This window comes from Aureococcus anophagefferens, assembly GCF_000186865.1.
Source record: "Aureococcus anophagefferens unplaced genomic scaffold AURANscaffold_14, whole genome shotgun sequence".
In the NCBI taxonomy this organism is placed as follows: Eukaryota; class Pelagophyceae; order Pelagomonadales; family Pelagomonadaceae; genus Aureococcus; species Aureococcus anophagefferens.
The window spans coordinates 194761-212451 of NW_008705574.1; the positions used below are offsets into that span (position 1 = coordinate 194761).

Genomic DNA, 17691 nt, shown 5'->3' on the forward strand with positions numbered 1-17691 from the left:
ACTCATCTCCCAAACTCATTGCTGCTGCGCCGCGGCAGCTCCGCGATGCGGCGCGCAGCCCTCGTCGCCGTCGCGGCCTTGGCGGCCCGGCCCGCCGCCGCCGACGCGCCGGCGCGCTACGGCTTCTCGACGGAGATCGCGACGCTGCTGGAGCTGAGCCTCTTCCAGAGCCTGGCGGAGCACCAGACGAACTCGGCCATCCTCTCCGGCGCCTTCGACACGGCCTGGCTCTACAACGGCACGCTCCTGCTCGAGGACGTGCGCGCGCTGCTCTACACGGAGCTGCTGGCGTCGTCGAGCGACGTCTACTTCATCTACTCCGGGTTCACGAACGGCGCGTTCATCGGCTACTACAACGAGGGCGTCGTCCTCGCGGCGGGCGGCGGCCGCGCCATCGGCTGGATCGACGACGAGAACAGCACGTGCCCGGACTGGGGCATCGACGAGCAGTGCCGCGCCTACTACGCCATCGAGCCCGTCACGGGCCACCGGAGGGACCAGCTCAGCGCCATCGCCTACGACCCGCGGCAGCGCGGCTGGTACAAGACGCTCGTCGCGCTGCAGGGCGACGGCGCGACGGCCGTGTCCTCGTGGAGCTCCATCTTCCGCGACTCGACGCTGTCGGCGACGCAGTACCACCCGCCGGGCAACGCCAGCTACCCGTCGACGGACCACTCCATGGCGCTCTGCTCGTCGCTCCTCTCCGCGCGGGGCGCCTTCCAGGGCGTCGGCTGCACGGCGCTGCTCCTCGACGTGCTCGACCGCGGCTTCCGGACCGTGCTCGCCGACTACGACGACGACGACGTGCTCGCCTACGTGCGCGAGCGGCCGACGGGGCGCGTCGTGCTGAGCTCCATCCGGAACTCGACGCAGCTCTGGGACCCGACGTACGTGGGGTCGAAGCCGCCGGCGCTCTTCTACGACGGCGCGGATCATCCCGTCGCGCTGATCAATCGGTCCGTCGCCTACCTCGACGCGCTGAATTTGTGGAGAAACGACACGGTGGTCCACGACGCGGACGCGGGCTATTTCTACGAGACGATTCGCGTCACGGACGACTACTTGGACTGGAGCCTCGTCGTGGTGCAGGCGGCGCGGTGCCCCGAGGCCTACTACACGGTCTTAGACGACGGCGCTTTTTACGGGTCCTGCCAGGCCTGCGTCGACGGCGCGACGACCGTCGAGGGCGCGGCGACGAGCTGCGACCTCTGCGTCACGGGCAGCTACCGCGACGACGAGACCGGCGAGTGCTTGGCGTGCCCGTCCGAGGGCTTCGAGTGCGAGACGACGGACGTCACGCTGAGCGCGCTCCCGCTGGAAGCGGGGTTCATGCGCATGCACGGCCGGTCCACGGAGGCCCTCAGGTGCGTCGGCGGCGACGAGGCGTGCCCCGGCGGGCCGACGGTGGGGTGCGCGGAGGAGGACTACGAGCCCGACGGCCCCTACTGCTCCGTCTGCAAGCGCGGCTCCTACCTCAACGACGCGGGCCACTGCCACGCCTGCGGTAAATCCCTCGGCGCGCGGACGGCCGTGGGCCTCGCGGTGTCCTGCGCCGCCCTCGTCCTCCTGGGGCGCTACCTCTCGTCGCTGGGCTCCGACGCGGCGGCGACGAAGCGCGCCGTCGCGACGGGGCGGCTCATGAACAAGCTCAAGTCCAAGTGGCGCATCATGTTCGTCGCGTTCCAGATCGTCTACTCGCAGCCCGCGCTGCTGCCGGACGTGTCGCTGCCGTCGGTCCTGGAAAAGCAGTACCACGCGCTCGACGTCGTCTCGCTGGACTTTGGCGCCCTCTTTCCCTTCCGCTGTAGTGGCGGCGACTACTACACGGGCCTGCTCTTCGCGACGCTCGCGCCGATCGTTTTTGTAGCGGCGGTCTCCGGGGCCACGTGGCTCCGGTCGCTCCTCTCCGACCGCGTCGCCGACGGGGACGTCAAGGTCGCGACGGCCACCGTCGGCGTGCTCGTCACCTACGTCGTGCTCCCCGCCGTGACGACGGAGATTTTAGCGATCTACGACTGCGAGGCGCTCGACGGCCGCGACGGCGACGGCGCGACGCCCTACATGCGCCACGACTACAGCGTGCGCTGCGAGGGCTGGACCTACGCCTGCTACCGCGCCTACGCGACGCTCATGATCCTCGTCTGGCCCCTGGGCGTGCCCCTGCTCTACTTCGCGCTCCTCTACCGGCGGCGCCGCGACATCGACCCGCCCGTGAGCGTCGCCCCTACGGACGAGAAGCGGCGCCGCGCGTCGATGACGCGGAGCGCGGCGGGCGACGTGCACCGCGTCTACGGCCGGGCGTCGGCCGACGAGGGGCGCATGCTCGACGAGGACAGGCTCGCGCTGCAGATCCGGACGCGCGGCGCGAACCCGGACGTCCGCCACCTCACGCTGCTCTTCGCGCCCTACGAGCCGCCGCGGTGGTGGTGGGAGGTCATGGAGATCGCCCGGCGCCTGCTGTCGACGTCGTTCTTGCTGCTCTTCCACGGCTCGAAGACGCGCATCTTCTTCGCGGTCGTCGTGTCACTCGCGTCGATCAAGCTCTACAGCACGTACGCGCCGTTCATCTCCGACTCCGACGACCTGCTGGCGGAGTCGCTCCAGTGGCTCGTGACGCTGAACCTGCTCTGCCTGCTGATGATCGAGACCGCGGGCACGGACGCGCCCGTGGCCTACGCGTCGATCGCGCTGCAGGTCGCGGCGCTTTTGGGGTCGTTGGCCTTGGTCCGCGCGGACCTCGCGCGCGAGCGGCGGCTGCTGAACCAGGCCATGGGCGAGTTCGCCGAGGAGATGAGCCACGCGCGGGAGAAGATGCACGAGCTCGAGGCGTCCGCGCGCCAGGGCCTCGACGCCGCGACGGAAAGCGTGCGGCATCGGGAAAAGTCGATCGAGCGCGCGCTCGCCGCGCTCCGCGTCGGCAGCGTCGCCGGCAAGCGGGAGCCACCGCCGGGGCTCGAGGTCGCGCCCCAGCCCCGGAGGACCGTCGACTTCGAGGCGCTCGTCGACGACGACGACGATTCGGATTCGGACGACGACCCCGCGCCGATCGTCGTCGGCGGCGTCGACGACGCGGCGGCGGGCGACGGCGTCGAGTGCGGCGCCTGCGGCCTCTTCCTGACGCCTGAGAAGGCCGTCGTCGACGCGCCGGAGCACTTTCCGGATCCCGACGAGGACCTCGAATTGTGATTCTAACGTGGTTGAACTTGATGTTGAAGGGGCTGCTCGATCGAGGCTCTCCGTGATGGCAGCCCTGGATGTCGACGACGAGCAAGACGAAATGAGCAAACTGATCGGGAGACGTGCGCAGGACCACTCGGCCCAGGAATACTCGGCCGAATCGATCGCGCGCGCCCTCGCGCTCCGCGTACGCCCGACGGACGTCTTCATCGCCACAGCACCAAAGACGGGCACGACCTGGCTCACGATGATCTGCCACCAGCTGCGAACGGGCGGCGATTTGGATTTCGACGACATCTACCAGGTCGCGCCGTGGCCGCCGCTGAGCTGGGACCTGGGCATCGACTGCGACGCGGACCAGGTCGCGGCGCCGCGGCTCTTCAAGACGCACCAGCGCCTGTCCGCGCAGCCGCGCGGCGGGCGCTACCTGTGCACCGTGCGCGACCCGGCGACGACGATCCTGAGCTGGTGGCACTTCCTGGGACCCGCGGGCAAGGACATCCCACCGCTGCGCAAGTACGCGAACGCGTCCCAGTTCTGCCGCGACGAGCGCTTCGTCGTGGAGAACATGCGCTTCGGCGCGGCGCTCTGGGACTACTACGTCGAGTTCTGGGAGTGCCGGCACCTCGAGAACGTGCACGTCGTGGCGTTCGAGGACCTCGCGGAGGACGCGCGCGGCGCGCTGCCGGCCCTCGCGGCGTTCATGGGCCTGGAGCGGTCGCCGGCGGAGCTCGACGCCGTCGCGGCGCTCTGCACGCGCGAGGCCATGCGCGCGCACGCGTCCAAGTTCGACGAGTCCTGGACCTACCGACGGCTCGTCGACGTCGGCCGCATGGGCGACCCGTCGTCCTACGTGCCGTCGGACCGCGTGCGCGCCGCGACGGCGGCGACGGCGGCCTTGGACGCGGACGCGGTCGCGTTCCTGGACCGGCAGTGGGCCGAGCGGGTCGCGCCGCGCACGGGCCACCCGACCTACGCGGACTTCGCGGCCGCGCTCCCGCGGTAGTGCTGGTATGTTAACGTCTAGCACTCGACGGAGGTACAGGGGGTCAGCGACACGGCGGGGTAGGCGTCGAGGTGGCTCTGCCACCGGGCGTGGTGCGTGTCGAGGTCGATGTTGAGCTTGGCGAGCGTGGAGTCGAGGTTCGCGGGCGCGGCCGCGGTCATGAGCGCGTGCTTCGCGGCGCCGGGCAGCAGCCGCCCGCCGCGCGGCAGGAGCGTCTCGGAGCACAGGTCCAACAGCTCCTCGTAGATGGGCGTGATGCCCATCTTCCGCGCCAGGGGCACGAAGAGCTCCATCGTCTCCTTGGCCTTCTTGATGCGCTTCTCCTTGGGCATGTGCTTGAGCGTGCGCATGTTGTGGAGGCGGTCCGCGAGCTTCACCAACGCGACGCGCCACTCGGAGGACATGGACAACAACAGGTCCTGCTGGTTTTCACTATCGATCTGCGTCGGCTCGTCGGTGACGCCCTCGACGATGCGCGCGACGGCGTCGCCGAAGGTCGCCTGGATGTCGCCCACGGTCAGCGACGTGTCCTCGACCGTGTCGTGGAGCAGCCCGGCCATGACCGTGTCCGCGTCCATGCGGAGATCCGCTAACACGGTCGCGACGTGCAGGGGGTGCACGATGAAGGGCTCGCCGGACTTGCGGCGCTGGTGCTCGTGGGCCCTGGCCGCGACGTCCACGGCCTCCCGTAGCGCGCCGCCGGCGTGGCGGTCGAGGTAGGCCGCGGACTGGTAGAAGCGCGCGACGTGGCCGTTCGGCGCCGGGTACGTCGGCACCTCGCCGAAGACGGGCGCGACGGGCTTCGAGAGCATGAAGCGGCCGGGGCCCTTGACGTGGAGGAGGCTCAGGGGCGCCATGGAGAAGGCCGACGCGCCGGAGACGACCGCGAACGCGACCGTCGCCGCGAGGAGCCGCGCGTCGACGGACACCGTCGTCCGCCGCCGCCGGTCGCACGTGATGGACACGCGGCGCCGGCGGCCGGACGCGGCCCCGCCGCAGGTCTCGAGGGCCACGCTCAAACGCGGGATGGCCGACGGCGCGAGGTGGGCGGGGAGCCAGTCGGTCTTGACCTCGATGAGCTTCCGGCGCGGCGTCGACAAGACGAAGTCCGACTCGGCCCGGGGGCGCCGCGGGATGGGGCGCTGCGTCACGGGGGGCGACATGGTCGCCGCCCGGGGCCGCTTCACGGCCGTGCCGTGGGGGCCCGTCTCCATGGGGCGGCTCCGGCTCCGGAACCGGGCCGTATCCGCGCAACTGTTTAAGATCCGGTTCTCCTCGGCGATGAGCGCGGCCTCGCGGGCGGCCTCGGCGAGGTCGGGGTCCGAGCGGTCGTCGGCGTGGGGGGCGGGGCACATAAAGTGGGCCGGGGGGCTCTCGACGCGAGGTAGCAGCAGCGCCGACGCTGATGTCGGCGACAGCGCGGCTCGGCTCCGCCGGCGGGATGAGTTCAACGACTCAGGAGTTCTCACCGCCAACTCATTTGGTGTTTGCATCATGCTTGAAGCGACTTTGCGCGCAAATCCAAGGCCTCGCAAAACGCCCGAGTCGGGGGTCACCCAACAGTCGCAAAGCAGCAAGCACCGCGCACGCGAGCAGAGCCGCGACATCACCGCCGCCCACGCGACGCGGCGACGGGCTACCGCGCCGGCCCGCCGGCGTGGCAGCACCAGAACACACTATACACATTACTGTACACTTCTACACAACCTTCAGAAGAAGAAGGCCGACATGATCCCGAAGTTCGACGAGGCCTCGGCGCAGACCGCCTTCGCGGGCCACGGCGTCGAGTCGCCGCCGTCCGAGTCGCGGTCGTCGCCCGGCAGCCGCACGCGGAGCTCGAAGCGGTCGTAGCCGAGGGACACCACAGGCAGCGAGAACTCGAGGATCTCGCGCCACGTGTCCGGCTGGAAGCGCAGGCGCAGGCCGACGAGGAGCCAGGCGTGCAGGTCGTGCTTGACGCGCGAGAGGATGGCGTTCTTGGCGCAGCTGGCGTCGCACTTGCCGCGGTGCGCCGTGTCCTTGGACTCGCAGCACTTGGCCATGCCTAGACGAGCGACGGATCAGATTCGGACGCAAAACGTCGGACGCCGCGTCGATACAGGCCCACTCGACGACCTTGCGCGAGCGCTCCTGCACGGTCCAGGCGCAGGCGTCGCGGTCCTCGCACACGGCGTCCAGCCGCGCGTGGACGGCGTCCAACTCGAGGGCGCTCGCGTCGCGGTCTGCGGTGCGCTCCGCGTGGTCCCACATGCGCGCCCGGACGCGGCGCGTCTCCTGCTCGCGGACGCGCGCCTCCTGCTCCGCCTTGAGGCGCGACACGGCCGCCTCCGCCGCGGCGAGCGAGCGCTCCTCGCTTAGCAGATTGAGCCACGCGCCGGCGCTGTCGAAGCCGCGGTCGCGGCGGAGCATCCTTGGATTTTCTTCGGCCGCGAAGACGACGACGGCGCGACGATTTCCGCGAGAGCTTTGGCTTTGGAGCGCAGCGCAGTTGCTGTGGCAGCTTTTGATGTCTACACGGCGCGAGTCGAGGCGTCGGCGGGTCGCGCGGATTGCGTTCGCGCGCGCGCCGAAGGTTTGGACGCCAGGCCGGCGTCACTTTTCTTGAGGGCCACTCGTTCGAAATCTGTTCGACAAGACGCCTACGGCATCTTGCCCCTGCCGGGGGGGCTTGCCTGCGGCGCGGCGAGAGCGCGCCCTTCGGGCGCGCTCGCGCGAGCTGAGCCACTCATTCCCGTGTCAATGCTTCCCTCTGCACCGCTCGCGCGACGACAGCCATTTAATTTCCGTACGGCGGGGGAACCGGCACGCACAACTCACGCATCTATATATGGAAGCCAAGGGCAACCGGTTCTGGAGCTCATTTTTTTGGGCAGCCTCGATTCTCAGCTCTCGATGTCCGAACAAAAAGCAAAGCACAGCGACGCAGGTCGCAATAGGCACGACGAGTCGTCGATCCTCGGACGCGTCGTCGCGGCGGCTCATCCTCCAGCAGCTCGCCGCCTCTCGCGCGAGCTACGAGGTCCGCTCCTCGAGGATGGGATGCAAGCCGAGCAAGAGCGATGGGGTGCCGCAGAGCAGCAAGCCCATGTACGACGACGACTCGCTCTACTGCCTCGAACCGCGCCTCAGGTCGCGGCGCGTCTTCTCGCCGCGGCGCCAGGTCGCCTCGCGCATCAAGTCGCCGCGCTACGCCGTCGTGCTCGAGGAGACCAAGGAGGACCCGTCGCTCGCGCCGTGCCCGCCCGCGCCGCGGCCGAGCCCGGCGACGCCGCGCCCGCCCGACGTCGTCGAATTCTCGTCCGTGTCGCCGTCGATGATCGGCTGCCGCGCGAAGCAGCTCGTCGAGCTCCAGGTGCCCTGCGACTTCGAGCACGAACACGGCGAGGAGCGCGAGTACGCCGCGGCGCGCTACGAGCACAAGAGCGGCGACGGCGACTTCGAGAGCGACTTCGACTCGGAGGAGTCCCACGAGGCGCCGTCGCTGGCGTCCTACCTGGGCTGCCTCATGCTCGAGGACAACGTCAGCGACGAACCCTAGGAAGACGCCCACATAACACACTGCTTGCTTACGAGGCACGTCCCACTGGCGCGCTTGAGAGACCTACACTGTCCTCCTTAATATCACACCTCGAAGGTCGGCGCCGCGGCGCCGGACGCGGCCTCGTAGGGCAGGCGGAGGAGCGGGTTCTCGTAGGCGTCGCCTTCGCGCTTCTCGAGGAGCCAGTCGATGGAGCCCCGGCACGCGTCCCGCGCCTCGGCGTAGACCGCCGCGCAGGCGTCCTTGTCGTTGGCGTCGAGGTCCGCCGTGGCGATGACCTCGCCGAAGCCTACCAAGCACGTCGGTGACGATTTCTCTTCGTTTTCCCGGTCAAAATCTCTCGAAAATCGTCACGGCCGCAGGACGCTGGGTAGAGCGGAAGTAGAAGCGCCGCGGCGACGTCGGCACCGCGAGCGGGAACCGGAAGTCCTCGGTGCGGTTCGCCCAGCGCCGCGCGGACGGCACGCTCCCCGCGCCGCCGCGCGGGTCGCCCCCGCCGAAGGGCAGCGGCTCGTCCTTGTCGCGAACGATGGTGAAGGAGTCCGCCGCGCCGACGGCGCCGAAGGGGACGATGTCCGCGCCGTATTTCGCCGCGACGCGCACGAAGTCCGTCTCCTCGGGCCAGAAGAGCTCGTAGGCCTCGTCCTTGCCGTGGTTCGACTCGCGGACGCCGCCGGGGAAGAGGAGCACCGCCGCGTCGTCGCGCATGAGGCGCACGAAGTTCCGGGGGGAGACTTCCACGGCTCCGAAGGTCTGGAAGAACGTGTCGCCGTCCGCCGCGCCGCCGAAGCCCCGGTCGCGCCGCGGCGAGTCGGCCCAGTAGTCCGGCGGCCCCGTCGCGTCGCTTTGCGCGTCGAAGAGGCTCAACGCGTTCGTCGCGACGGGGTGCGCCAGGCCCCGGATCAGCAGGTCGCGGTCGCGGAGGAACTCGTCCACTAAGACGCTCAGGTCGATGCCGAAGAGCTGGTGGTTCCCGACGAGCAGCACGGGTCGCTTTTCGCCCGGCGACGGCACGCCCTTTAGTCCACGGACGGGGACCCCGTCGACCGTGGAAAAGAACACGGGCGACACGAGGCGCCGGAACGGGTCGACGACCGATCGCCGCGACTCCGCGATCTGCGTCGCGTTCGGAGGAACGAAGTCCTCGACCCAGCGCTGGGCCCTGCGCGCCTTGGCGGCGCGGAGCTCCGCGCCGTAGAGCGCCCGGGACCTGCGGAGCGCCACGGAGAGATCCAGCCGCTCGTCGTCGACGAGGACCGCGTGGCCGCCGCGCGGCAGGATCACGGCCTCGCAGCCGGGGAGCTCCTTCTTCAGGCGCGCGGCCTCGGAGGCCGACGGCAGGAAGCGGTCGTCGCCGCCGGCGAGCACGAGGACATTCGTGCCGCGTTCCTTGCGTCTTAACCGCCAGAGCTTGCCGTTCGTCGCCGCGCAGCCCCGGTCGAGCCAGTCGACGACGCGGTGCCTCAAAGTCTGGGGCGGCACGAGCTCGCTCAGCGCCATGGCGCCGCTCGCCGCGCGGGCCAGGTTGGAAAAGTCCAGGTTCTGCCACTCCGCCGCGGACTTCTCGACCATCGACGCGTCCGACGCCAGCAAGCCGACGGCCGCGGCGATCGCGCCCGCGTAGGGAATCCCCGCGGGCGCCGCGCTCACGACGCGCCCGCCGACGGACCAGGACGTGCGGTCGTAGGACGTCGCGGGGTTCACGAGGGCGATGCCCCGGAGCTCGTGCAACGCGTTCTCGTCGCTCAATTCGACGGCGGCCGCCGTCGCGAACAAGCCTCCGAGCGACTCGCCGACGATGATTCCGTCGCGCAGTTCCCGCTTCGCGAAGGTCGCGATGGACGTCACCACGTCCTCGAAGGGCGTTCTCCCGTCGCCGTCGAGCCAGCAGTACCAGGGATCGAAACCGTTCGCCGCGAGGCGCGGGAGCTGGGCCGCGATGGAGATGCCGCGGAATTCGATGCCCGGCACGTAGAGCAGCGGCTCGCCGGTGGACGCGTTGTCGTAGCGCGTGAAGCGCAGGCTGCCGATGCGCAGCGTCTCCTCCGACGTGACCATGGACTCGGCGGCGTCGATCATCTCCGTCGTGGACGTCGTCGTGGCCAGAGCCGGCGTCAGGCGCGGTCGGAAGGCGCGCGACGGCTTCGACACAGGCCGCATCGCGCGGTGCGTCTGGAAGCCGGTCGCGGTGGCGAGAAGCGCGAGGGCGGTGCAGAGGCGCGTTGCATTGGGACGCATCGTCGCTGAGCGGCGCGTCGAGCTGGCGCAAAGTCGTCGGACCATAAATGCCAGCGCAGAGGCAACATGTCGACCTTTCGCTTTTGTTGACCCATACCCAAGCCCTTGAGCTGCCCGCCTCGCGCTGCCCGGCGCGCACAGCGCCCCGCGAAAAGTCGAATGGCGCCGAAGATCATACCCGTCGCGACACCTCCGCCGCCGAAGAAGGCGCCGCCGACGAAGGCGAGCATCTTGAAGGCCATCGAGACGAAGGCCTACCCGCTCGAAGACAACGCCCAGGACCCGCTGGCCAACTCCACCGTTTCGCTCTTCGCGGACCCGCTCCGCGCGGCGACGACTCTCGCTATTTTGCCGCTCGCCATGATCCGCATCTGCGTCTTCCTCGTCGTCTTCGTCTCCTCGGGCCTCTGCGCGTCCGCGGCGTCGTGCTGCCCGCTCCGGTCTCCACCCCAGCGCTTCTTCCTCTGGGCGTCGATGCGCCTCGTCCGCGCGGGCCTCTTCTGCCTCGGCTTCCACCGCGTCGAGGAGCGGGGCGCGCCGGCGCCGCGGGACGCCGCGCCGATCCTCGCGTCGAACCACACGTCGTTCGTCGAGGCGTTCTATCTGACGCAGCGGTTCCGCGCTTCCGGCATGGCCGCGGAGGACCTGGCGGCGATCCCCATGGTCGGCAACGTGCTGCGGGCGTTGGAGTTCGTGCTCGTCGACAAGGCCGACGACGCGTCGCGGCGCAAGGCCGCGGAGGATTTGAAAAAGTCGCTGAGCGACCCGAGGGCGCCGCGGTTCCTCGTGTTCCCCGAGGGCCAGACGAACAACGGGTCGAGGCTCATCGGCTTCAAGGACGGCGCCTTCCGCCTCGGCCACGGCGTCCAGCCCGTCGCCGTGACCTACGAGCCCCGGGGCGACTACGACCCGACGAACATCGACGACATGGTCTGGCACTTCGCGCGCCCGTGCTTCGATCTCTCGCACCCGATGCGCGTGACCTACCTCCCGGCCATGGCGCCGGAACCCGGCGAGGCGCCGCGGGCCTTCGCCCAGCGCGTGCGCGGCGCGCTCGCCGCGGAGCTCGGCAGGGCGACGACGGAGCACGGCCACGACGACGAGCGGCTCCAAAAGCACGCGCGGCGCCGTTTGAAGCGGCGCGGCGCGCCCCGGGAGGACCTCGCCTGGGCGCTCCCGGAGACGGGGCTCGTGAAATCCGTGCTGGGCTTCGACTGCGCCGAGGCCAAGGGCCACCTCGACGCGTACCTCGACGCGCGCGCCGCGGCCGTGGAGAAGCCGGCGTCGTACTTTGCCGCGCTGCGGGCGGACGAGAGCCCCGAGCTCCGCGCCCTCTACGACCGCCGCGTCGCCGCGGGCCTCGGGCCCACGCTCACGTTCCGCGAGTTCCTCGCGGCCAAGGCGCTCGCGAGGGAGGGGGGCTAGCGTAAGTGCTAACGTGGCAGTCGTACTACCGAGCTCGGCGCCGGCGTGCGTTGTCTGGAAGGCGACGCCCCGACGTCGCCGACGCACAGCGGAGCGTTACTCCTCGCCAGGTCGTTTTTTTGTGTGGGGCGAATCGAGCGCGAGAGCGGGGGATGGTCGGATTTCCGAGGGCGCCGGCGTCCCCTCAGGAGAGGAAGAGGAAGTCGGCGATGAGCATGGTGTGGTCGGAGGGGTACCTGGGCAGGACAAGGGTGATTCAACGTCGCTTCAACGTGAGTGTTCCGCGCGCGCGCGTTCCGGGAAAAGCATTCACGCTTCGAGACCGTTCCGAGAGATGATCGCTCGTCCAAAAATCAGCCGAAACGAGTGGAAAACGGCCGAGAAAGGAGCCTTTGAAGTTGGGAATTTCGCTCTCTTGTCCTGCCCTGAGGGGTACTGGGGGTTGGGGAGCGCGTCGCCCGCGCGCGTGAGCGCGTCCACGGTCGGGATCGTCGCGACGGCGGCGCAGCGGAGCATGGTCTGGTCGAACCAGATGTAGTCGAGCGTGCCGCGGAAGCCCATGGTGTAGTTCGTGAACTCGGGCTCGGCGCCCGCGACCGTCGCGTAGGCGGACCCGAGCGGGAGCCGGTGCGAGATCTGCCGCGCGTCCGGCAGCACGTTGACGGCGCCGAACTGGCCCACGCGCGGCGCGAGGTCCGGGTGCCGCGGGTTGATGGCCTGCGTCGAGATGAGCTCGTAGACCGAGCTGTCCGGCCCGGAGTTGAGGTCGCCCGCGAGCACGAGGGGCAGCGTCTCGCGCGACCGGTTCGCGAACGACTCGAGCGCCCGCAACAGGCACAGGGACTGCCAGAGCTTCGTGTCGGGGAAGTCCTTGTGGCTGTAGAGGTGCGTGTTCGCCATGGCCAGGCGCCGCGACCGGTGGCCCGGCGCCGGGTAGTCCTCCAACACCACGAGCTGCGCGACGTTGTCCTTCACGAGCCGCGTCAGGTACGCGTGCTCGTCGCGCTCGCTCAGGTTCGCGTTCTGCGCCTCGGCGTAGGCCAAATCGTTGAAGGAGACGTTGCGCTGCTCCGCGACGCGGTACTTGGTCGTCTTCCAGAACATGGCGCAGCCGTCGACCTTGCCCGCGGCGCCCATGGCCTCGCGCGACTTCTGCGTGAAGAGGCCCTCGTAGCCCGCGGACTTCATGGCCGGTTCGACATCTCTTTCGAAGTGGTCCCGCTGGGCCTCCTGGAGGCAGATGACGTCCGCGTTCGTGTCGATGAGCTCCTGGATGACGACGCGCGCGCGGTACTGCCACTCGAGCGCCCAGCGCTCGCAGTAGGGGTAGGCGTGCGCCGTCGCGTAGATCTCCGCGAGGATGTTGTAGGACGCCACGCGCAGCGACGGGTCCACGCCCTCGGTGGACTCGCCGATGAAGGACCGGGGCAAGGGCGCCATCGGCGCGCCGAGCACCGCGTCCGTGTGCGCGACGCCGCGGGCGCGCAGCTGCTCCTCGCGGCCCGTGGGCCGCACGGCGTAGCACTCGATGCGCAGCCGCCGGCCCACCTCCGACTCCGAGGGCACGAACTCGGCGACGTTCTCCGCGACGATCTCCCAGAGGCTCGCGTCGTCGCTCAGCCAGTGCGGCTCGTCGTCCTTCCGCGCGAGGTCCCCGAAGGACCCCTTGTCGCCGGACGCGGCGGACTCCATGGTGCCGGCGCGGGACCGCGCGTGGTTGTGGCAGCGGCGGTGCTCGGGCCAGGCCTCGACGAAGCACACCGCGGAGCAGAACGTCAGCGTCTCCGGCGCGCGCTGCTCCTTGAGGCAGATCGCGCACTGGAGCGCGACGCCCCGCCGGTTCCGGTTCACGGGGTCGTAGTCGTGCGCGAAGTCGCAGGACGGGCAGGCGCAGTTGGCGACGACGTCGCGGCTCCGCAGCCACCGCCACCGGAGCTCGACGCCGTCCTCGTGCGGGCCCGACGACCGGAGCACGCCCTGCGGCCGCAGAGCGCAGCCCTCGACGGGCCGGCCCGCGCGGATCTTCACGTGCGGGTGCGACGCGTAGGAGGCCATGGTGCCGGGTGCGCCGCGCGGCGTTTGCCGTCTGTTAGCGCTGGAAAGGGCAGTTGTGCCGCCGCTGGGGCTCGCCGGCCCCGCAGCTGTTTTGGCGGCGCTTTTTCGCGTTCTTTGTGCTACCGGTGCGGTCGCGACACGTGCGCCGGCGCCCGGGAGCACTACAGCACGGCGCGACCCACCTACAGGCTCGAACCCGCCGACGACGGCGTCGGGACTCGAGGCACCAACACCTCGTCGCCCGCCTCGGACGCCAGCACCGGTGCCAAAGTCCGAGACGTCCGAGCGTCCGGCTCTCTGTCCTCCGGACAGGCCCTTGCAGCTAGCTCGTTCGACCACTTCTGCGCGTCTACACACGCTCTCGACATCACAGACAGTCGCAGCATTCATATAAACATGCTGCGCGGCGCCGGAGCTGTCATTTTGCGACAAAATTTCGCCACAAGCCGCCGCACCCTCTGCGCCGCGCCGAAGAAGCCCGACAAGAAGAAGGCGGACCCCGTGCAGGACGCGATCCGCGAGGCCGCGGCGCAGAACGCGCCGCTCTTCGGCTTCTCGTCGCTGACGCTGAGCTCGCCGCTGCTCTGGGCGGCCGCGGCCGCGGTCTGCGTCATCCACTTCGCGTCCGAGCACTTCAGCGAGCCGGCGCCGGAGGCGGAGGAGGTCGCGCGCAACGACACGGCTCGCGCGCTGGAGAACTACCGCGCGAGCCGGCGGGAGGGCCAGCCGCCGCGCGAGGGCGCGGCGTGACGGGACGCCGCTGGTAATTTTTGCCGCGAGTGGGAACGCCCGCACTCCTATAAACGCCTTACCCGTCGCGAAAGTCCGGCGCCGTCCATCGCTCGAGCGTGATGCGCCCCTGGTCGTCCGTGCCGACCTTGGCGAGCTTGAGCGAGCTCGGCGCGGGGCCGCGCGCGACCGCGCCGTTCCGGAGGTACTCGGAGCCGTGGCAGGGGCAGACGAAGCGCTGCGAGAGCGGGTTGTAGGGCCCGACGAGGCAGCCGAGGTGCGTGCACTCGGCCTGGATCGCGTAGTCCGCGAGCTTGCCGTCCTCGACCAGCAAAATCGTCGGCTCGCCGCCCAATCCCGCGACGAGCTCCGTCGGCCCGTCGGGCCGCCCGGACAGGAAGTCGTCCGTCGATAGCGGCTTGCCGCGCTTGTCCGTCGCGACCTCGGGCGGCGCGGGCTTCGCGGCGGCGACGCCGGCCGTCGTGGTGAGGGCGCCGGCGGCGGTCGTGCCCAGCGCGCGCCGCGACAGGGCGTCGGCCGGCGCGAGGCTTTCAGCGCGTGCGAGGAGCGCGAAGAGGACAAGCGTGCGCGTCGCGACGCGCTGCGGGCGGGTGCCGGCGGGTTGCGCCCGTGCGCGGGACCGAGCCATCGACGACTGTGAGGGCCAGCTCATGCCCTGGGAGCGCAGGAAAGATGGCCTCAACGTCGATGTTGCCGTCCAGGGCTGCCATCGATCGGAGATGATGGGCCATCGATTGCTGCTCCTCGCCGTCGCGCTCGCATCCGCAAGCGCACTCGCATCAACCAAAAAAAAGGAGAAGAAGGCCACGGCGCCGGCGTCCTCCGAGCGCCAGGAGCTCTGCGATTCCTGCATGAAGCGGCGTCCCGTGACATTGTCCGACTCCTGTGGCCACGAAACAGAGTCATGATGTCTGGTAGGCATGAAGCTGGCCGGTTCCCTCACCGTGTACGTGATCGCCGCCGTCCAGAAGGGCATCGACGTCGACCAGGCCACGTGGCTGAGCGTCGTCAAGGACGGCTGCGCCGGGTCGAGCGTCTGCGAGGCGACGATCGTGAAACACCACGGGTCGCAGATCGCGGAGGAGCTCGCGGACATGGTCGAGGAGATCGACGGCGACGCGTCGGACTCGCAGCTCACGGACCCGCGGACGCTGCCGGACCTGCTCTGCGCGCCGCGGTCCGTCACCGAGGCCTGCCCGGCGAAGCTCTACAAGCGGCCCGACCCGACGCCGCCGCGCGAGACCGTGTCCACGGCGTTCTGGAACGCGCGGAGCAAGCGGACCAAGGGCGGCGGCGACGTCGAGGTGCACCTCATCAACGACAAGGAGACCATGGACTGCGGCCCGACGGAGAAGGCGTCGCTCGCGGCGCGCTTCAAGGACCCGTCCGTGCGGCGCATCAAGCCCGGCGAGGAGAAGCTCGTGTCCGTCGGCGTCGTCGCGAACGCGCAGGTCGCGCCGCCGACCCTGCGCGTCAAGCCCCTCGGCGCGCCCTGCGGCGACGGCGTCGACGTCGAGGTCGACTTCGCGAACCCGTGGCGGGTCTACGAGGTCACGACGAACAAGGCCTTCGAGGAGGAGTCGCCGCGGTCGCCGGCGAACCTCCCGCTCCTCGTGCGCCTCATGGACGACCGCGACGCGCGCGACGCGCTCCCGAAGGACCACCCGGCGGCCAAGGGCGAGCTCTAGGCGGGTAAGCTCCTCGGTTGAACTCCTCGTTGAAGGCGGGTTGCCGTCGAGAATTTGAGAAGCGCTTGAGGATGGTCGCGCGCCGCGCCGTGGCGCTGTGCCTGCTCGTCGGCTGCGTCGAGTCTTTTCTGCCGCCGCGTTCCACGCGCTCGCTGCAGACCTTGGCGCTGCTCTCGCGCCTGAGCCCGCGTCGCGTGGCGGCGAGCGACGAGCTGGTGGACAAGGGCGCGTTCATGGCCGCCGTGGACGTCCTCATGAGCGAGAGCGCCAAGGCCAGCGGCGCCGCGCCGCCGCGGCCGCTGGCGGAGGCGGAGGCCGCGGGCGAGGTCGCCTACGCCATCGGCAAGACGACGGCGACGCTGCCCCTCTCCGAGGCGGAGGGGCTCGGCCTCGTCGAGGCGACGTACCTCGTCCTCGTCTCGGGCGTCACGCCGAAGCTGGCCGAGTCCGGCCTGCAGGTCAAGGACACCATCACGAGCGTGTCGGTGGAGGGGACCGACCTCTTCGAGAGCACCCGGGCCATGGACATGGGAGCGACGGCGGAGCGGCTCACGGTCGCGATCCAGACCGCGGAGGCCAAGGGCGTCGCGGAGATCGGCCTCGAGCTGAATCGGCTCGTGGAGCTGAAGTTCGACCCGTCCGGCGAGCTCTAGGCGGGGGCTAAGACCTGGTAGGAATTTCTGGCCTCAGTTGAAGCGACTGATTGAAGGCAAGTTGTACGAGGCAAGCGGCAAAAGCACACTTCCAGCGATGGGCCCGACATTGAAAGAGAAGAGACGCCAGAAGAAGCTCGCTGCTGCACAAGCGGTCGCAAAGGAGGACAGCAGCAGCTCCGATAGCTCCGACAGCTCCGACGACGACAGCTCCGTCGCTGAGGCGGCGCCGCAGAAGCAGCCGCCGGCCGAAGCCGCCAAGGAGGAGTCGGCCGACGAGAGCGACAGCGACGACGACGAGCACGCACCCGCGCCGCAGCCGGAGAGCGACGACGAGCACGCACCCGCGCCGCAGCCGGAGAGCGACGACGACGACGGGCCGCGCGCGTTGGAACGGCCGCGCGCCTCCAAGGCGCAGGCGCACATCCGCACGGTCTTCGTCGGGAACCTGCCCTTCGCCGCCACCGAGGCGCCGCTCTGCGACCTCTTCTTCCCCGGCGGCGAGGGCGCGGAGCACGAGGAGACGGACGTGGAAGTCAAGCGCGACGTCGAGTCGGGCAAGAGCCGCGGCTTCGCTGTAGTGACGCTGCCGGACGCGGACGCCTGCCTGGCCTTCGTGGACAAGTGGGCCGACGCCGACTTCGAGGGCCGGAAGCTCGTCGTCCGCCTCGAGCGCAAGGGCGTCAAGGCGCGGCCCGGCAAGCCGAAGCGCCGCCGCGACGACGCGGACGCCTCGGAGCCGGCGCCCGGGGACGCCGCCGCGCCGCCGCGCAAGGCCCGGAAGCGCCGCTCGAAGAACATGTCCGACGCGCGCCGCGCGAAGAAGGAGGCGCGCGCGCAGCGCCTCGCCGAGGCCCGCGCGGCGGCGTAAGCGTGGTATCACCAGTGGCCTATGGCGGAGCCAAGTGCGGAGAAGTGCGGAGCCCGTCGCGTCCTTCAACAAGTCAGTGTTTCCGGTATACGGAATGTGCATGTATTTGCAACCCTAAACTTTTGGGTCCTCAAGCCTGCAAGAGAGCCCGAACTTCGTGCTGCGCCTCTGCGAGCCGCGGACCCACGCCCGTCTCAACCACTGCTCGCTTCGGACCGCTCCCTGCTCGACCACCAGTACCATGTCGACGCTCGCGCGCGAGATCAAGGACGTGCTCGGCAAGGGCTGTA

The 17691-nt window shown here is 70.0% G+C and overlaps 6 protein-coding genes across 6 annotated transcripts; 2 read left to right on the forward strand and 4 right to left on the reverse strand.

Annotated features, from left to right (window-relative positions):
- Window positions 1-45: 45 nt before the first annotated feature.
- On the forward strand, window positions 46-4183 carry AURANDRAFT_65313 (hypothetical protein; the record flags this gene model as incomplete). The annotated part of the gene is made up of 2 exons (XM_009040190.1): window positions 46-3132; window positions 3323-4183. The coding sequence occupies 2 exons, from the start codon at window positions 46-48 to the stop codon at window positions 4181-4183; spliced, it is 3948 nt and encodes a 1315-aa protein (XP_009038438.1).
- A 203-nt stretch (window positions 4184-4386) lies between these two features.
- Window positions 4387-4827, reverse strand: AURANDRAFT_6481 (hypothetical protein; the record flags this gene model as incomplete). The annotated part of the gene is made up of 1 exon (XM_009040166.1): window positions 4387-4827. A coding segment is annotated over one exon (441 nt), but the record flags the coding sequence as incomplete, so codon positions are not given.
- Window positions 4828-7804: 2977 nt separating this feature from the next.
- On the reverse strand, window positions 7805-9959 carry AURANDRAFT_65314 (hypothetical protein; the record flags this gene model as incomplete). Its single annotated transcript, XM_009040366.1, has 2 exons — window positions 7805-8010; window positions 8087-9959. The coding sequence occupies 2 exons, from the start codon at window positions 9957-9959 to the stop codon at window positions 7805-7807; spliced, it is 2079 nt and encodes a 692-aa protein (XP_009038614.1).
- Window positions 9960-11467: 1508 nt separating this feature from the next.
- AURANDRAFT_71920 (hypothetical protein) lies at window positions 11468-13666 on the reverse strand (the record flags this gene model as incomplete). The annotated part of the gene is made up of 2 exons (XM_009040365.1): window positions 11468-11620; window positions 11821-13666. 2 exons carry the CDS (start codon window positions 13437-13439, stop codon window positions 11569-11571), a joined length of 1671 nt encoding a protein of 556 aa, XP_009038613.1.
- A 584-nt stretch (window positions 13667-14250) lies between these two features.
- Window positions 14251-14613, reverse strand: AURANDRAFT_8535 (hypothetical protein; the record flags this gene model as incomplete). Its single annotated transcript, XM_009040364.1, has 1 exon — window positions 14251-14613. A coding segment is annotated over one exon (363 nt), but the record flags the coding sequence as incomplete, so codon positions are not given.
- A 298-nt stretch (window positions 14614-14911) lies between these two features.
- On the forward strand, window positions 14912-17401 carry AURANDRAFT_65316 (hypothetical protein; the record flags this gene model as incomplete). The annotated part of the gene is made up of 4 exons (XM_009040191.1): window positions 14912-15050; window positions 15108-15802; window positions 16036-16505; window positions 16717-17401. The coding sequence occupies 4 exons, from the start codon at window positions 14912-14914 to the stop codon at window positions 17399-17401; spliced, it is 1989 nt and encodes a 662-aa protein (XP_009038439.1).
- Between the last annotated feature and the right edge of the window lie 290 nt (window positions 17402-17691).